This window comes from Ictalurus furcatus, chromosome 7 (assembly GCF_023375685.1).
Source record: "Ictalurus furcatus strain D&B chromosome 7, Billie_1.0, whole genome shotgun sequence".
Lineage (NCBI taxonomy): Eukaryota > Metazoa > Chordata > Actinopteri > Siluriformes > Ictaluridae > Ictalurus > Ictalurus furcatus.
The window spans coordinates 28,633,776-28,652,307 of record NC_071261.1 but is presented as its reverse complement, the minus strand read 5'-3'; the positions used below and the strand labels follow the sequence as shown (position 1 = coordinate 28,652,307).

At 41.2% G+C, this 18,532-nt stretch overlaps 1 protein-coding gene across 3 annotated transcripts in view; it reads right to left on the bottom strand.

The window, feature by feature from the left end:
• Positions 1-18,532, bottom strand: part of si:ch211-241e1.3 (laminin subunit alpha-3) — a 112,205-nt gene that overhangs the window by 42,986 nt on the left and 50,687 nt on the right. For all 3 annotated transcript variants that reach the window (XM_053629659.1, XM_053629660.1, XM_053629661.1), the window contains exons 23-31: positions 15,435-15,577; positions 13,339-13,433; positions 12,585-12,726; positions 11,088-11,245; positions 10,682-10,790; positions 10,331-10,428; positions 3,339-3,474; positions 1,682-1,808; positions 1,385-1,524 (exon numbers count right to left, since the gene is read on the bottom strand). In XM_053629659.1, the coding sequence (XP_053485634.1) occupies positions 1,385-1,524; positions 1,682-1,808; positions 3,339-3,474; positions 10,331-10,428; positions 10,682-10,790; positions 11,088-11,245; positions 12,585-12,726; positions 13,339-13,433; positions 15,435-15,577 (1,148 nt within the window). The remainder of the gene's footprint in view (positions 1-1,384; positions 1,525-1,681; positions 1,809-3,338; positions 3,475-10,330; positions 10,429-10,681; positions 10,791-11,087; positions 11,246-12,584; positions 12,727-13,338; positions 13,434-15,434; positions 15,578-18,532) is intronic.

The following is an 18,532-nucleotide window of genomic DNA, read 5'->3' as shown; positions in this document are numbered from 1 at the left end:
CAGAAACCAATGAGGCGGTCTCTCCTGAAAAGCTCCAGCCAGAAGCCAATGTGCCATCCTCACCTCCAGAGCTCCAGCCTGAGACCAAAGACATGGTCTCCCCTGAGGAGCTCCAGCCAGACGCCGACAGGGCGGCCTCTATAACCCTTGCCTGCTTTGTGGATTACCTTTTTATCACGTTTTGGATTTGTCTGCCTGCCTTTCTTTAATAAAAGCCTTTTACTGCACTCACATCCACCTGCACGCCCGTTTCATGACCATTTGAGTAACAAAAGCTTGAAATATTTTATCCAAAAATAGCACAGGATCATTCCGAGCCTGAAAAAAACAGATAGATGTATTGGATACATTATAATAATAATCTTATATTAATAAATAACAAATGTTACTATGTTTAAATTATATTAATACACTATACTTTTGAATCCATCATCAAATTTTCTTTTTGAGTAAAGGGGTACTTAAGGTTTGAAGTACACCTTCTTGGCTGAAGTCAATGACTAAAATCTTATTGTTTAATGAGAACGATGATATTTTTTAGCCAGTTGTACTGATATTTTGCTAAAACTTTTTAGGATTTTGCAGCTAAATGCGCATTTCTAAATGTAAACCTTAAGTATATATATATATATATATATATATATATATATATATATATATATATATATATATATGTATTTTAGGAAAGCCGCGACTCCATTTGATTAGAAACCAACGAACCTCAAAATATAGTTACCTCACTATGACTTCTGATTTAAAACAACAGTGTTACATACAGTACATGAAACTGAAATATATTTGGGAATTTCCTTCATTTTACTGCTATGAGCTTATTAACTCCACGTACAGTCCTGATCTTTACGTACAGTAATTTTACATTAAGGTTTTAGCTTGATAGACTAAAATCGTCAGAGGCCAAGAACACTATGTTTTTGATGAAATAAAAACAGCTCTTGGTAATGGACCTAGACTCTTTTCGACCCTACTGTAGATGTGATGTAAATAATCATAGCGTTGGATCTAGATCCTTCTGGTTTACTGGCAGTGCTTTTAAAAATTCTATTTCAGCTGCCTGTGTAGTGTAGCACTTAAAAGTACTGAGAGAAAGAGCCAGGACGGGATGGGCAGAGGATCACAGAGTATCTGTGTGTGTGTGTGTGTGTGTGTGTGTGTGTGAGTGAGTGAAACACTCAGCCAACCACATACCAGCCTCTCATAACCTCCTCTCCTTTTATAATAGAGAATCTTTACATAACAGTGTATAAGAGCTCATATGAAGCATCACACGCAGCCATCATGAGCTCATTACTGTAACTGATGTAAGTATAAGTCTGGAAGAACTGTTCAAAACAAAACAAAAGGAATGTGATAAAGGCGTCCTGACCAGAGTGAGGGTTTTTCCTTTTGGGATCTTCAGTGTAATAGACAGAGTCTGTTTACGGACGTCCAGAGCGATGCGTCTGTCTGCTATGACCACACTCCTGCAGCCGGACACGGAGGGACAGAAGGAGGCGTTCACATGACCTGAGGAGAAAAAATTAAACGTTCAATGGTTCAAAAAGTTTTGTTTTTTTTAAATAAAGGGGATAGCGTGTACTGGGCGCGACTGAAAAGCATTCAGAAAGCGCATTCTTTTCGAAAGGGCGTGAGTTCGAAAAGAGTGTTCGTTGTGCGTCCTCACCTTTCCATATCTCCCCGGAGTCCAGCAGCACCTCTACAGGGAAAGTAGTGTGCTCAGGCTGACAGTAGTGCACTATGAAGATGTAGCGGGCTGTCTGAGGAACATGTGCTCTCAGTTCCACTTCAGTCTGGAAGCAGATTAGTACGAACAAATACAGACTTACAAGTTAATGTTTCAATTTGGATGGGCACTGATGCTCAAATTGTAATTATATTAATATTAGTTTAAAGCCCTAATTTGGTTGTTTAAAGCCCTATTTGTGGCGGCTCAACGCCATATTCTGGGTTACTGATCAGAAGGTCGGAGTTCAAGCCCCAGCACTGCCAAGCTGCCACTGCCAGGCCCTTGAGAAGTCCCTTAACCCTCTCTGCTCCAGGGGTGCTGTATCATGGCTGACCCAGCACTCTGACCCCAGCTTCCTAACAAGCTTGGATATGCGGTGAATGAATTTCACTGTGCTGTAATGTATACGAGTCGATGTACGAGGGACAAGTTTCTACTGGGTTGTTTTGTAGACTAGCCTGGATGATTGCATCCCATATGGACGTATGATCATTTTACATTTACATTTTTTTTTTTTTTTTACATTTAGCAGACGCCTTTATCCAGAGCGACATTTATCTCATATATACATCTGAACAGTTGAAGGTTAAGGGCCTTGCTCAAGGGCCCAACAGTGGCAGCTTGGCGATGATGACCTTCCAATCAGTAGCCCAACGTCTTAACCTCTGAGCTACCACTGCTCATGCTCGATTCATGAGATGGCAAGCAAAAAGTCGAAGTCCATACAATGGACAAGAGAAGAAATTCTACAATCCAAGTAAGTTGTTGAGAGGCTGCTTCGTTTGTCTGTCTTTTTTGAGATTCAGGAAGCGTATATGTGCACTAAAAAAAAAAAACGTCAAGAAACAGTGGTCAAAAACAATTGTTTTCTCAACACAAGGCTGTATCTGCCTGTAATGCTGAAGATGTATCGTTTTTGGACGGGACTAAAATGTTCAGATGACCGCAAAGTTGGTTATAAAACAAGAAAGAAAATCTCAAACGTGGTCTTTTAGGGTAGAAACAATATATAGAGAAGCACCTACAAATGATGGATTTGCCCCAGTTCCCCAAATGATCAAATTCATCCCACCCAAACAGAGCTTAAGACACGTTCTAAAACCTACATCTTCCCTAAATCTAAATCTTCCTTAGTGTGATCATTTGTAAACTGGGTGGTGGGATTGCGGTACCATGGTGGCAGAGAGATTACAGGAAGTTGGATATGCGTGTCAAGTACCTAAATATGGTAAGTAGGAGTGGTCACTATTTTTTCCTTCCAATGCAACAGGCAGTAATCACTATGTGGGCGGTGGCTAAAATTATCAGATGACCCCACTATTTGGGTGTATAATTTTCTCAACAAAGGGAAAAGGGAAAAAAAAAACCTAAATCACAGAGGAGTACCTACAAATGATTTACCCGAGTTCTTCCGAATAGGGCTTAAGATGCCATCTAAAGTTTAAATATGATCTCAGAAGTGTTGAATATAATCAAAATGGCATCACTTGTTGTAGGAATGGAAAGAAAATCAGTCGCTCTTCCCTAGTGTGAACTCGCAAATCTGTGTGGTACCTGAGTCACTGAGATAATGGTGTTCTAGTGGTTGTGGTACCTGGGGTGATTTGAGCAAAGGTCCATCGCACCGTCCTGAAGCCTGAGTGCTGAATTTGGACGGCCGTGTCACGGTCGAGGCGTCTAACGTGAGCGCTGTAGGAGGTGTGTTGAACTGACTCTGAACGCAGTGCTTACTGAAACAGAGAACAAACACAAGTTACTGCCTACGGACGTTGTTCTTCCTTGGTGTCTTTGACAACATCAGGTAGAGATCAGATGTGGAAAGCAGAGACAGATTTCCTTTGCTGCATCTGAATTCAGCTTTGCTCAGTCACAACAAAGACAGAGAGGACGTTTTAACCTGCTCTGAGCCGCTTAGAACACACACTCCATATCTCTCGTTTCATTGCCCGAAGCTTCCTCATCCCATCCTGTGCTCCATCGGTGAGGCTAAAAGTTTACAGCTCCTTCCTCCAAGCAATTGCCGCAATCAAAAGGAAATATATCGTTAAATATAAATGAACACGGTCATCTCTACACATTGTCTTCTGCACTGTCTTCCATTTAGCACTCTATAGGTCACTTTGCATCGGCTCTTGTTGTGAAATTTTAAAGTTGAACCATACAACAAAGGGCTCCCTTCCAGATAGGATGCTACAAACCCAGAGCTAGCCAAAGAACCCTCATTCCCCAACCATCTATCAAAGGGTTCTACTTGCTACCCTTTCTGAACGGGACATCTTTTGTTGTATGGATCCACCTTAGATCCATCTAGAATCCTAATAGGCACTTTGTGTTGTCCTTTAGGAAACCTTTAAAAGGTACTGTATGTAGAACCACACAGGAAGCAAAGAACTCCAAAGGACCCTCACATTCTTGAGGGGGAAAAGGTTCAATCCAGCAATCAAAAGGGTGCTTCAGTCTGCTCCTCTCAGGAGAACCCTAATTGTTGTAAGTAGAACCATGTAACAAAAGGCTTCACTTTTAGAAAGCATTCCAAGAACTGCTCTTCAGGAAGCAAAGAATACAGAACTAGCCACATGTTCTGTACAGTCTCTAGGGAACAAAGGTTCCATCTAGCATCCTAAAGGATTATTTGGTGTGTCCCTTTGTGGGAACCCCTAAAATTTCTATATAGAACCTTGCAACCTTTCAGAAAGGGTTTCCGTTTTTAGAAAGGGTTTCAAAAAGTGTTCAAGAAGCTTAGAACCTAGAAATAGTCAAAGTTTCCTGACATTCCAGTGGGAAAAGAGATTACATCTCTTTTCAAGAAGGGTTCTTGAAGAAGACGATACCCCAGAACTACCTACATAGACTCTTAATGAAAACTACTCATTAAGAGTCTATGTAAAACCGTACAACAAAAGGGTTCTCGGTTATAAACGGTCCCAAGAAGTGTTCTTTAGGAAGAGAAGAAGTTTTCTTCAAGAAGCTAAGAAATGAGAACTATATAGCCAAAGAAACCCCTAGGGGGGAAAAAAGTTTACATCTAGCATATTACCCAATTACCACACAAAGAACCTTTGAACACTTAAAAAATAAAGGTTTTCTTTGGTGCCATAAAGGGTTCTTCATTTGTCCCTATAAGTGAACCTTAAAAGATGAAAAGAACCATACAATAAAGGGTTCAATGCTATGAACCCACAGCTCTCCAAAGAACCCTGCCACTCTTAAAACGTTTCCATCTAGCATCATAAAGGGTTTTATCCATTTGTCTACCTGGGTGAAGCTTTATAAGTTCTACACACTGTATATCCACACAAACAGAGCGTCTCCTTTTTAGAAAGGTTTCCATGTAGAATTCCTTTAGGAAACTAGCAATCGTTAACTGTGTGAAGAACCTTTCAGAAATCGTTTCTTTTAATAGTATAGTTACACGTTCTATGAAAGACATCTAATAATAGGGAATGTAGATGTATTTCCCTGTAGTGGATCGCTTATGCCAAGAAACATGACAAATTACTTTAAACACACACACACACACACACACACACACACACACACATAAAGCTCTTCGTTTGGATGTATAGATGTATTTTTAGAGATGTGTATAATGATTCACTCATGATTTGCCTTAAAGCTTGGATTTCACACACACACACACACACACTTCATGTTCTTTAATGCTGTACTAAGCTTATGCCTTTAATCTTCAATACAGCATAAAAATACATTCCTCAACGGTTCTTTGGAGATTTATAAATCCTCAGCTTCCTATAAAAGTTCTACCTCAAACATTTTTTCTTTTTTTACTCAAAGTCAAACACTCTGTTGTGGGTTACTACATAGAACCCTTAAGGGTTCCCCCAGTGGGAGGACTGAAGAACCCCCCAGCATGATAAGAACGTAGGGTATGGGTATGGGTTCATAGATTCGGAAAGGGGTTCTACGTACAAACCTTTTCTGAATGGGAAATCCTCTGTTGTTGGGCTCTACGTAGAATCTTTAAGAGTGGAACAAACTGCAAAAGCCTGAATGGAGCTAAATGGAACCATTTTTTATTTTTTTATAAGAAAGTATGGGTTCTTTGGATAGTTATGGGTTCCTAGTTTCCAAATGGATGTATAATTACAACCAGAGCTTAATTTGAGCCGGATCCTGTTCCTGCACCTCTAAAATATAGCACACCTGCATTCCGGAACCTTTTTATGTGGATCCGGAACCACTGCGGCTGGATACAAAGTCTCCCGCAGCAATATTATCAAAATAAATCGTTTTAATTTGTAATTCACCAAAAGTAAAACAGAACAACAACAAAAAACGGCAATAGAAATGCTCAAATATTGCTCATAGCCAATCAATAGCCTCTTTCATATAATGTAATCATTTCAAGTTCAAAGTTCACCTGAATTCGTTGTCACGAAGCGAGCCTACAGTCACGTAGCATGCGTTGTAGAGTGCGTCATGGCGAAAAGTAAGCAGTTATCATCACCAGGATTTTTTTAAGAACACAAACAAAGTACTAAAAAGGCAAGAGTCCAAGAGAGCGAGCGGCAGCAGGTCACTGATAAAGCAGTTTGGCAACCGTTCCCACGACTAGCAGTGATAACGCGAACCTGATTGTGGAAGGTTTTTAGAAGCGCTTATGAGGCTAAACGTTGTCGCATGGCTTTGAAAGTGAGATCGGCTGCCTGGAATTAAATCGAGTTAACAGTCCATGTACAGACATCCGGGCTTTTAGGGAGTACTGCGACTCAAATAGACAAAAAGTCCCAGAAGGGCTGAGAACACCACACCGATCTCAAGTGGAGCACGAGCAGGGTTTGTCCAAAATCAATCTCGGTTGTAGCTCGCATCGTGCATCCATTCTCATCCTCACCATCTCGTCTCTGATGTTTTTGAACATCGTGGGTCTACCGCTTACAAAGTTCAATCCCGAGCCATTTGTGCACTCATGGATACGTAATGGATGCAGGGAAGAGAAGGAGGAGGAGGAGGACACTGACACACTGACAGCTTCGTGGAATATTTTGTCTTAGGTAAGACGATTTCTTTCTTGATTACTGTATGAAACGTAGCTTTGTTTTCAAAGTGCTTTGGAAGTGTTTTGAAGCTACACACTGTAGCAGTGTGATCAATTTCATAGGCCTACCTATCAGCATTGATATTCAATGCTGCTATATTCAGCATTGAATATCATTGGCTACGTGAGATATTGGAAGCAAATGGTCTACACTTATATAGCACTTTTTTCCAAAGCGCTTTACACACACCCCAATGGTAGCAGAGCTGCCATGCAAGGCACTAACTTGCCATCGGGAGCAACTTGGGGTTCAGTGTCTTGCCCAAGGACACTTCGGCACATGGAGTCACTTGGGCCGGGAATCGAACCACCAACCCTACAATTAGTGGACAACCCGCTCTACCACCTCCCTGTACTTTTACATGTTTTTTACATGTCTGTAAGTTCGGGGACGGGACCTTTTGCGTGCCTCCTGACCTGCTGGATCACTACCCTCTTAGTGTTCCGGGACCTGCAGATTTACAAATTAAGCACTGATTGCAACCCCTTACTGAAAGGGAAACACTCCGATGTAGAACACAGAAACTTTTAGGGTTCCCCCAGAGGGACAAACTGTAGAACCCTCCAGAGCACTAGATGGAATCCTTATTTTTTCTAAGAATGTAAAAGCTTTTGGGATATTGATGGGTTCTTAGTTCTAATTGGAACCCATGTAAAAAAGGTTATAGGGTACTAGAGAGAACCATTAAGAGAACCTTTCTACCACAGGACAAACTGAACCCCCCCCCCCCCCCCCCCCCGAGTTCTAGATAACACCTTTTTAAAGAATATAAGGTTTAGAATATAAGGCATAGGTATAGGGTTTTTTTTATAGGTTCTGTGTTATAGGATACTACACAGATCTTTTAAGGATTTCCACTGTTGGACAAACCGAGGATACAACCAGAACTATTTAAAAATATATACACCGATCAGCCATAACATTAAAACCACTGATGAAGGTGAAGTGAATAACGTGAGTCAGAAAGTGAACAATCAGCTCTCGAAGTTGATGTGATGGAAGCAGGAAAAATGGGCAAGCGTAAGGATCTGAGCGACTCTGACAAGGGCCAGATTGTGATGGCGAGACGACTGGGTCAGAGCATCTCCAAAACGCAGGTCTTGTGGGGTGTTCCCGGTATGCAGCGGTTAGTACCTACAGTACCAAAAGCGGTCCAAAGAAGGACCTTTATAAGGTTTGTTTGAATAGTCATAGGTTCTTATAAGAAGTTACCTGTTAAAGGGTAACACATAAAGAGGGACAAACTGGAGAACCCTCCAGAGTGCTACTGTACATGGAATGCTTTTTCCTTGTTCTCTGGACACTTTATTCAAGGGGTCTTCTATTTTTTTCAGTATTCTTTTGTTTTTAAATATTTTTTTTGCCATTTTTTCCTTTAAAAATATATATTTATTTATTTAAATGTTTGGGGTTTTTTTGGTTTTTTTTATGTATCTATTAGCTCAGACAGATGTGGATTGCCAGTGTGTACAGTGTGAGCAGCTTTCGGAAGACTCGGGTCTCATCTTATAAGAACATAAGCCGAACAACCCCGAACTGAACCGTTCAACCCGTTTCCTATTTGCCGTGGCAAACAAAATAACTAAATAAATAAATAAATGTGTTTCTCTACATGACCGCTTCTTATGACGTTAATGCTCTGTTATTACGCCTCGGATCAAGAATAGACCCCGAAACACCGTGAGGCGGGTTAGAGATGATAAATGGAGGAATACTGCGCTCCAGGTGACACACTCAGCCCTGTGTGTGGAATGTAAGCAGCCACGCCTGTACCACAGATGCGCTTTTTATTTTCTCCTTACTGAAATATGACTGCTTTCTGAATAGATCAAAAGCAGGAGAGGCTTACAGGCTAAGTGCCTGGGTGGATTTGAGCTGTGCTTCCACAACTGTTAACATGACTGCTAAAGCATGTTTATACATGTTTTATAACCACAACTATTATGTTAAACACATGTTGTAAAAAAAAAAAAAAAAAAAAAAAAAAAAAAAAAAAAAAAGTCTACTGGAAAAGGCTACATCGTTTCTGTGTAGAGGAAGAGAGTTTTATTTTTGAGATCGCACATGACTTTTAAAAAATGCTGTTAAAGACATCCCTGTTTTGTAGCGTGGGCTTGTTTCTATTTTACGCTCAATGCCCTTCGGAGGAAATAAAAAAGGAATGATTCAGACGAACAGATCCTGCTTGGCTTCAGAAGTCCAGCACTGCCTACATCCTGAGCCTAGCTGAGTACGTTGGTGTGGTGGTGCTGGTGTTGGGTTTTTTTTTTTCTTTCTGTGCTTCATCAATGTACATGAATTCATTCTGAGCTTTCTTAGAGTCGGAAGCATTGCCACCTCACAGCTCCAGGGATCCCGGTTCGCTCCTGAGCTCGGGTTACTGACTGTATGGACAGCCCATGCGCACGGGCTTCTTCAGTGTTCTCTGGTTTCCTCCTGCTGTCCACCCGTGACTCTAAATTGCCCCCAGTGTGATTTTGTGTGTGCATAATGCCCTGCAACGGACTGGAGCTTTATCCTGGGTGGTTCCGGGATAGGCCACGGATTCACTACAACCCTGGCTGGGATAAAGCGCTTGCTCAAGATGGATGAACGAATGAACAGATGAAATGAACGGTTAATATTTATCCTGACCAAATGGTCCGGAACACATGTCTCTACATCATCACTAATATAATGCGAAGAGCAAGACTTCGCAAAGATGCACAAAAAGGCCAGGTTACTAGGAACTGGTGGGTGTGTTTAGAAGAAGAAAGCAGGTCATGTGACTGGGTCTTAGGACTTAGGATAATGTTGTCATCTCCCCTTCATGACTTGGAAGTTACAAAAATATTATTTGAAGTGTTTTAAGTGTGTAATGCCCTACTGGGGTCATGCTTTGTTTCCTCTAAATAACAAACGGGGTCGGGGTATGTCACTCTGTGTGATCACCTGACAGGACTGTCACTGATGATGCTTGCGATGGCTTAGTGGTTAACATGTTCGCCTCACACCTACGTGGTTTGGAGTTCAAAACCCGCCCTGTGTGTGCAGAGTTTGCATGTTCCCCCCGTGCCCCCTCCAGGTACTCCAGTTTCCTCCACCAGTCCGACGATGTGCACTGTATGCTTAATGGCATCTTTAAATAGTGTGCGCTTGTATCCTGAGGTGGGCTGACACCCCGTCCAGGGTGCTCCCCGCCTCGTGCCCTGAGTTCCCTGGAGAGGTTACCCCATGACCCTGTGTAGGATAAGCGGTGTGGAAATGGACGGATGGATGATGGTGCTTGGTTTGACGTCAGTTGGCTTACTCTATTCTGATTTCAATGTGAACATGAAACAATTTCTATTCTGATTAAATTCGGTCCGAATCGAAACGCATTACTACACTTTACAAAATTACTACTTTGAAGTGCTGCCTGATTTGCTGTCTATTTTATACTCAGCAGCCCTTGTCGGGAAAAACAGATTAAAGGACAAGAGGACTCTCTTTTCCCGAATAGGAAATACTTTTATCCCCCCCCCCCCCCCACCAAAAAAAACCTCACCTGTCCTCTGTGAATCGGCCGTGGCGCGAGACGCAGAGCACTGAGGGCTGGACGAGCTCCATGGTGAACTCATCAGAAGGGACGGCGTACACACGATACTGTGGGAGGAAAAACCAGCAAAAAGATCAAGGTATTACACAATACACACAATAGAGGATTGCATAACACAATGCACTTGTAGGCTCACCAACTCTTCAACGCTACATGCACACGGTAAGAGGATTACTTTTAGTCCAGCTCGTTTTCTCGCCTCTCAAAATGCTCATACGAGGCTATTTAGATCACTCAGAGCTGGCAATTCGGGACAAAAGGTCCAACGGTAGTCAGAAAATCATAAGAGCGATCTCTTACCAGCAGCACTGAGCGCGTGGGGGACTGCAGAAGTATCTCAGCCTTGGGGGGAAGCAGAAAGTGAGCGATGCGGTTTTGTCCATCCACCACCACAGAGCGACAGAGAAAGCTACAGAGCAGAACACTGTTTAAACATACTCAATTCCTTTTCTGAATTCCACTACAATGGTTATTTAATTGAATCAAGCCGACTTACATCGCCTGATAATATCAGTATAGTCAATATACTGTCATTTTTATCAGTATTATTACAATATAAACAATATGTATGGAAACATATTTATGTGTACGTGTGTATTCTTTCCCCCCGAGCACCATCGGTTTTCTACTGGGAATTTATTTATTTATTTATTTATTTATTTATTGAGAGGTCCCATAATTAAATTTGTCATTTAGTAGGACACACCTATAAGCGCAGGTGTAGATGTTAGCTCTGGTTTGAACTTGGTCCTTTGGTTGTCCACCAATATGTACGTTAACATTCTGGTAAGCGTCCACTTCACTGGCGTACTCCAGAACCAGGACGTGTGAGCCGGACTCGGGGACGTGCAGCATCAGCCGCAGCTGGAAAAAAAAAAGAAGACAAATGTGATGTTACTACACAAACACGTGTGCATTTACGATAAGATAAGATAATACTTTATTAATCCCCAGACGGAGAAATTAGGGTGTCACAGCAGTTTAATTGTCAAGATTTGGCACTTACTGGGTCAGTGACTACGTATTGTTGTTTACACGGACAGCAGTAATCTAATTATGGACCTTATTCTGAATAAGACAATATTCTGATTAAGGTGTTTACATGAGTTGCTTTCAGAATATTCCTTTCATGTTCCTGTTTTACATGTACTAGAACATAGATAGATTAACATGACGTGCCATTACGTCCCCACGTCACACCGTCTGACGTTCCTCCAGAATTTCACGTATCGACATACAGTTGGTCTTCGTTATGGGACCGTATACAGTTTTGGGTGTTTTTATTTTTAATTTTACGAACTCTTCAAGTGCGGTTAATTATTTGTCGTGCTATACGTGCAAATAGACGACTGCTTGAAGCCGTGGGCTGCGTCCCAAACCACGTACGTACCTACTATATAGTAGCCAAAACACATGTATTTTGCACACTACATTGTAGGTAAGTACGCGGTTTGGGACGCAGCCGTGCTCTCTTGTTTACCGTCAGACGGTTGAGCGCTGCCGTGTGTGTACGTGTCCTGTCGCAAAATGCGGTGAAAACTCCCACACGACGTTAATAGTGTGATTAAGGTGTGTACATGTCTGTAACGCACGTCGACAATGCGACTAAAACAGGAATACTCCACACGTCTTAATTCCATTTGTGTTTACTTCGAGTATGACTTTAATCGGATTAAGGTCATCGATAATGTCTGTTTACATGCTAGTTTCTTAATCAGAGTATCGTCTTAGTGGGGTTAATATCGGATTATCGTTGTCCGTGTAAACGTACTGATTTTGTCATAAGGAGTGAGGATACGTATCGGTACTTGTTATCGGCGCATACCCGAGAATCAGGAATCACAATCTGTATAAATTCATCGTATACTTTGATACGATGAACAATCGACACTGCACTACGAATTCTTTTTGTCCGTCGTGGTTTCACGTTTGGTGTGGCATTCCTTCTGTCTCTGAAAAGCAGAATGACGATAAAGCCTGCTGGACTTCACTTGATTCACTGCAGATGAATATTTCATAACCATGACAGAATTAAAAAGGTGCTAAAGTGACTCATCGCCCATGTGTGAAAGAACTGCAGAAACACACATGAATGTGTCTCTTTGGGTTTGTTTGAACATGCATGCCATGCTCTGTGTGTGTGTGTGTGTGTGTGTGTGTGTATGTGCATACATAGTTGCCTGTAATCATCCTAATCTCCCACCTGTCTGCCGTTAACGGACACCAGCTCGGGATGGTCGGCAGTGGGCTGGCGGATGCGGCCGTGTCTGTGTGTCGAGCCCAGGCTCTGAGACGCCAACGCTGACGGGAACCCGTCCAACGGCACGTGCTTGTAGAGGAGACAGCTGCAGTCGGGACACATGGCAAACAAAATGAATCTGACCATCTGAGCATAATATAGTACACTGTAAACAAAGACAATGGTAATATTTTGTAAATAGCCTTAACTGCCAAGCCACCACCGCCCCAGGCACATATATATATATATATATATATATATATATATATATATCTCAAATATATGCATATATATGATATATATCAAATATATATAAAAGAAAAAGTGGTTGATTTGCAGCCTTTAATATTAACAGTAATTATTAAATATTAATTATTTATATATGTGTAATTATTTATCAAATAAATGAATGATGCATATTAGTTAAGAAAGTCACAATTTTTTGCAGTAATGTTTCCAGATACAAAAGTAATATTCCTTTTATTATGTAAAACATATATTTCATTCGGACAGTAAAGAGAACCGAGACTTTTATTAGCGAAGACTGCTGTAATCTGGTCGCTGAAGTGTTTTAACACAGCTGTTTAGGTTTGAATAAATAATGAATATAATGACTGCGCTTAGATATAATGATAACTCTGGCTTCTGGATCCAAACGTCATGTGTGCTCGTGATCTCGAGAAAGTCGGATATCCTGATGTAATGATGTCGCACGTACTTGCCGTCTCTGGACCGGTATGTGCACGGCTCTGTGATCTCCTGCTGCAGAATCCTAGCTTCATAGTACGCACTGGGCAGCAGCACCAAGTAATCCTGTAACACAACACACACTTCAGTTGTGTGTTTATGTAACCTGATTTCAATTCAAACATTTCAGCTTTGGCAGACGTGTAAAGTACTTGAGTAAATGTAGCTTGTTATTGTATTTAAGTATCTATATTTTGGCTCCTTTGTACTTTAAATGCGTATCAGATGTTAGCAACTTTTGAATAAATATATGCTCCACTGTATTTCAATTGACAACGGCATTTACTCTTTGCATGGCATCATAACGTCTTCTGCAGCCGCTTGTTTCTGCTACGGAAGAGGCGATATCGCCATCTATAGGGCATTGAAGGTACTAGATCTTGTGTGTTTTGCTCTTACGCGCCAAACGAGGCCGCTCCACGCGAATGTGAGCGCATGAGCAGCTAGCTGCGGAATCGCTGGTATTTCATAGGCTGGAGTCAGTGGTGAGGCCAAAGCCAGCACAGTGCCAGAACTGGTGACCATCCATAGCCTTATTTAAAAGAAAATAAACGTGATTCGCTCTCCTCACAAATCAACTGCTTCTTGTTTTTCACTGACACGTCTCTTAGGTGGTGAGAACTAGTGCATCTTTGAGCCTACATTCAATATGAGCGAAATACTTGAGTACTGTTAAAATCAGACACTTCAAGACTTTTACTGAAGTGGTATTGGAATTGGTGACTTGTAACTTGGAACGCGTTAAGGTATCTCTACTTTTACTCAAGTATAGTTTTCAGGTACTCTTTACACCTCTGAACTTTGGGATCGTAAACAACAACAACAAAAAAACCATTCTGATTTTTTTTAAAAAGTGAGAAGGTGAGAAAGTCTGAAAGTTACACTGGGTTATACATTTAGTTTAGTTTAGTCGTTTCCAAATTTTACACAAGTCTGCATCAACTCCTATTAATTGTTTACAAAAACGTAGGAATTTTAAAGTCTTGACTTGATTGTTCAAGACTAAATTCTTTAACATTTATGGTCTGAGAATAACCAAAAAAATGTAGCAGAATCAGAATCATTTCACTCAAGCTATACACACACACACACACACACACACACACACACGTATTAGGAATTATTCTTGGTGTTCAGTAACAACACCGTACATTCAACACACACATCTCGAACCACACAACATACAACACGATTTCCATCCTAACGTATAAACATTGCATGATAAGCGGAAATGGTAGACTCAGTCGGATCTGCTTTGACCTCCGCATTGGCTCGTAGTTCAATACTCTAAATTGTCATGTGATGTTTCATCCATCCATCCATCCATCCATCTTCTATACCGCTTATCCTTTTCAGGGTCACGGGGAAACCTGGAGCCTATCCCAGGGAGCATCGGGCACAAGGCGGGGTACACCCTGGACAGGGTGCCAATCCATCGCAGGGCACAATCACATACACACTCACACACCCATTCATACACTACGGACACTTTAGACACGCCAATCAGCCTACCATGCATGTCTTTGGACTGGGGGAGGAAACCGGAGTACCCGGAGGAAACCCCCACAGCACGGGGAGAACATGCAAACTCCACACACACAGGGCCACTATGGGAATCGAACCCCCGACCCTGGAGGTGTGAGGCGAACGTGCTATGATGTTTCAATGAATCAATAACGAATCAAGACTTTACTGTATGTATACTACTAAGTGACTATATAAGAATGTCAATTCATATCACAAGCCTACTAGGTTTAAATGTTTTATTGTGGACGTTGTATACGGTGTTTTCCTATCAAAAAATTGGAGCTGTGCTGTCTGTTTTATCTCTGTACCAATGTTACCGTGGAGATGTGTAAAACCCAGAGTCACCATACTCTACACACAGAAACCCAACAGAGTCCTGACTAATCTTATAACAGACCTGTGGCGAGCAAATAATTCATCTGTTTACACAGTAAAGTCTTATTAATGAATCAAAGACTTTACTCTATGCGAAGATAGTTACTCTATAAGAAAGTCAATTCATATCACAACTTTTGATGAGGATAAGAAACTGGAACTAACCAGCAGGATTCCCTCAGCTTGCACACACACGATCCATTTCCCCGTACTGAGAGTGAAGGGCTGGGCGAATCCGTCTCCGGGAACGGTGAGGAAGGCGGGAGAGCGGCTGGGAGGAAACAGCACCTCTTTACTATCTCCAGACCCTACAGAAGGAAAAAGAACCAATCACTACAGTGGAGTGGAGTGGAGTAAGTTACTGACATGGATCATTTCTTCATTTTATAATACTGTATATAATTGTAACATAATCAATACTCCATAACTATTTTCATTTTTTTCTTTTTTTACATTTCAATTACTAATAATATTTGTTCACACTGCATCGGTGTATTTCGTTTCCTGAACTCTAAAAGCAATACTACCAGCATGATACATCATTAAACAGTGTGTGTGTGTTAGTGTAGAACGTTTCTGTAACCCTGCGGTGATGCGAGACGTATTCGGAGCTGGTGGCTTAAGTTCAAAAGGTTATGTTAATATTTAAGTAAGTTATTTTTATTCAGATTCTCTCTCTCTCTCACACACACACACACACACGCTGCGTGTTGTGTTTTAATCCTCCCTGTGAAAGCAGAAGACTGTGCTCGTTAGAGTGCTGTGTGTTAAGTGCCAGGTTAATAACGCATGAAATCTGGTCTATATCGGTAGTGTATTCAGACCAGTATGTACAGGGGGAGAGAAATACACACACACACACACATACACACACAAATTACAGTCATGTGAAAAAATAAGTGCACCCCATGGAAAATGTTAGCTTTTTCGGGCATATTTGGACAAGCCAACTTTTGACCCTCTTTGAATCAGTGCCTATTAATAATGTTGATACACTCTATCAAATGACATTTTGTAGTAATTTTTACAATTTAAATGAACAAGAAAGCAGATCAGTCACATGCAAAAAGTAAGTACACCCCGACATTTATCGCACCTTCAAATCCATATAATTAGAATCAGGTGTTGAAGATCGGGTGGCAGTGATTAGAACCTGCTCAGGAAGTGCAGGTGGAACCGGTCTTATTTATACCCCTTTCATATCTAGTGTCTGGTGTTCCCTTTGTTAGTGAGGTGTGTGGTGTCTCCAAATTATTTGATACATCATTTCACTGTGAGGAAAATCATCTACAAATGCCGCAGATTTCAAACGACTGCCAATTTGTCCGGGACTGGCCGTCCAGGGAAATTCAGCCCAAGAGCAGACCGTCTGATGCAAAAAGAAGTCCCCGAGAACCCCAGGATTTCATCACAGGATCTGCTAGTAAGTCTTACTGCTGTTGGTGTTAAAGTGCATGCTTCTACAATCAGAAAGAGATTGCACAAATTTGAGCTGCATGGGAGGTGTGCCAGGAAAAAGCCTTTGCAGGACTGCAGTTTGTCGATGAGGATATAGGCAAAGACCAGGCCTTTTGGAATAATGTGCTCTGGACAGGGTTAAAGATAGAGTTGTTTGGCCACAGTAACAGCAGACATGTTTGCCGTTGACCAAAGACAGCTTTTCAGGAGAAGCACTTCATACCAACTGTGAAGCACGGTGGTGGAAATGTTATGGTTTGGGGTTGCTTCTCTGCCTCAGGGACTGGACAGCTTGCATTCATTTATTTATACAACTATGAATTCTGCATCATATCAAAGAGTGCTTGAAGATAATGTAAGGCCGTCTGTCTGAAAGTTGAACCGAAAGTGGACCTTTCAACAGGATAATGATCCTAAACACACTAGCAAATCCACCAAGGAATGGCTCAGAAAGAAGAAATGGAGGGTTATGGAATGGCCTAGTCAAAGCCCGGATTTGAATCCCATTGAAATGTTGTGGGTGGATGTGAATGTTGTGGGTGGCAGAACATGCAAGAAAACCCTCAAACATCTCATAACTGAAAGAATATTGCATTCCAGCAAGCCTGGTGGACAATTATGCAAAACACCTACAAGAAGTTATTTCTGCTAAAGGGGGCAATACTAGCTTCTGAGGCCAAGGGTGTACTTACTTTTTCACACATCTATTGATAATTCTGTTGTATAAATGATTGAAAATGCTCGTTTTCCTTGTGGTTTTGTTCAAGTACATCAACTTTATTAATAGGCGCTGTTTCAAAGATGATCAAATGTTTGCTTGTCCAGATATGTCAAAAAAGCCAACAATTTCCATGGGGTGTACTTATTTTTTTTTTACATGACTGTATATCTATGTATATACAGACAGACAGACAGACAGACAGACAGACAAGACAACTCTAGAGACTGTAGTGTGTGAAAATCCCAGGAGATCATATTTACACGGACAGACTAACAGACAGGCAGACAAGCATATAGAGTTACATCTATGCTGTATATACAGACAGACAGACAGACAAGCATATAGAGTTACATCTATACTGTATATACAGACAGACAGACAGACAGACAGACAAGCATATAGAGTTACATCTATACTGTATATACAGACAGACAGACAAGCATATAGAGTTACATCTATACTGTATATACAGACAGACAGACAGACAGACAGACAAGCATATAGAGTTACATCTATACTGTATATACAGACAGACAGACAAGCATATAGAGTTACATCTATACTGTATATACAGACAGACAGACAGACAGACAGACAAGCATATAGAGTTACATCTATACTGTATATACAGACAGACAGACAGACAGACAAGCATATAGAGTTACATCTATACTGTATATACAGACAGACAGACAGACAGACAGACAAGCATATAGAGTTACATCTATACTGTATATACAGACAGACAGACAGACAGACAGACAAGCATATAGAGTTACATCTATACTGAATATACAGACAGACAGACAGACAGACAGACAAGCATATAGAGTTACATCTATACTGTATATACAGACAGACAGACAGACAAGCATATAGAGTTACATCTATACTGTATATACAGACAGACAGACAGACAAGCATATAGAGTTACATCTATACTGTATATACAGACAGACAGACAGACAAGCATATAGAGTTACATCTATACTGTATATACAGACAGACAGACAGACAGACAAGCATATAGAGTTACATCTATACTGTATATACAGACAGACAGACAGACAAGCATATAGAGTTA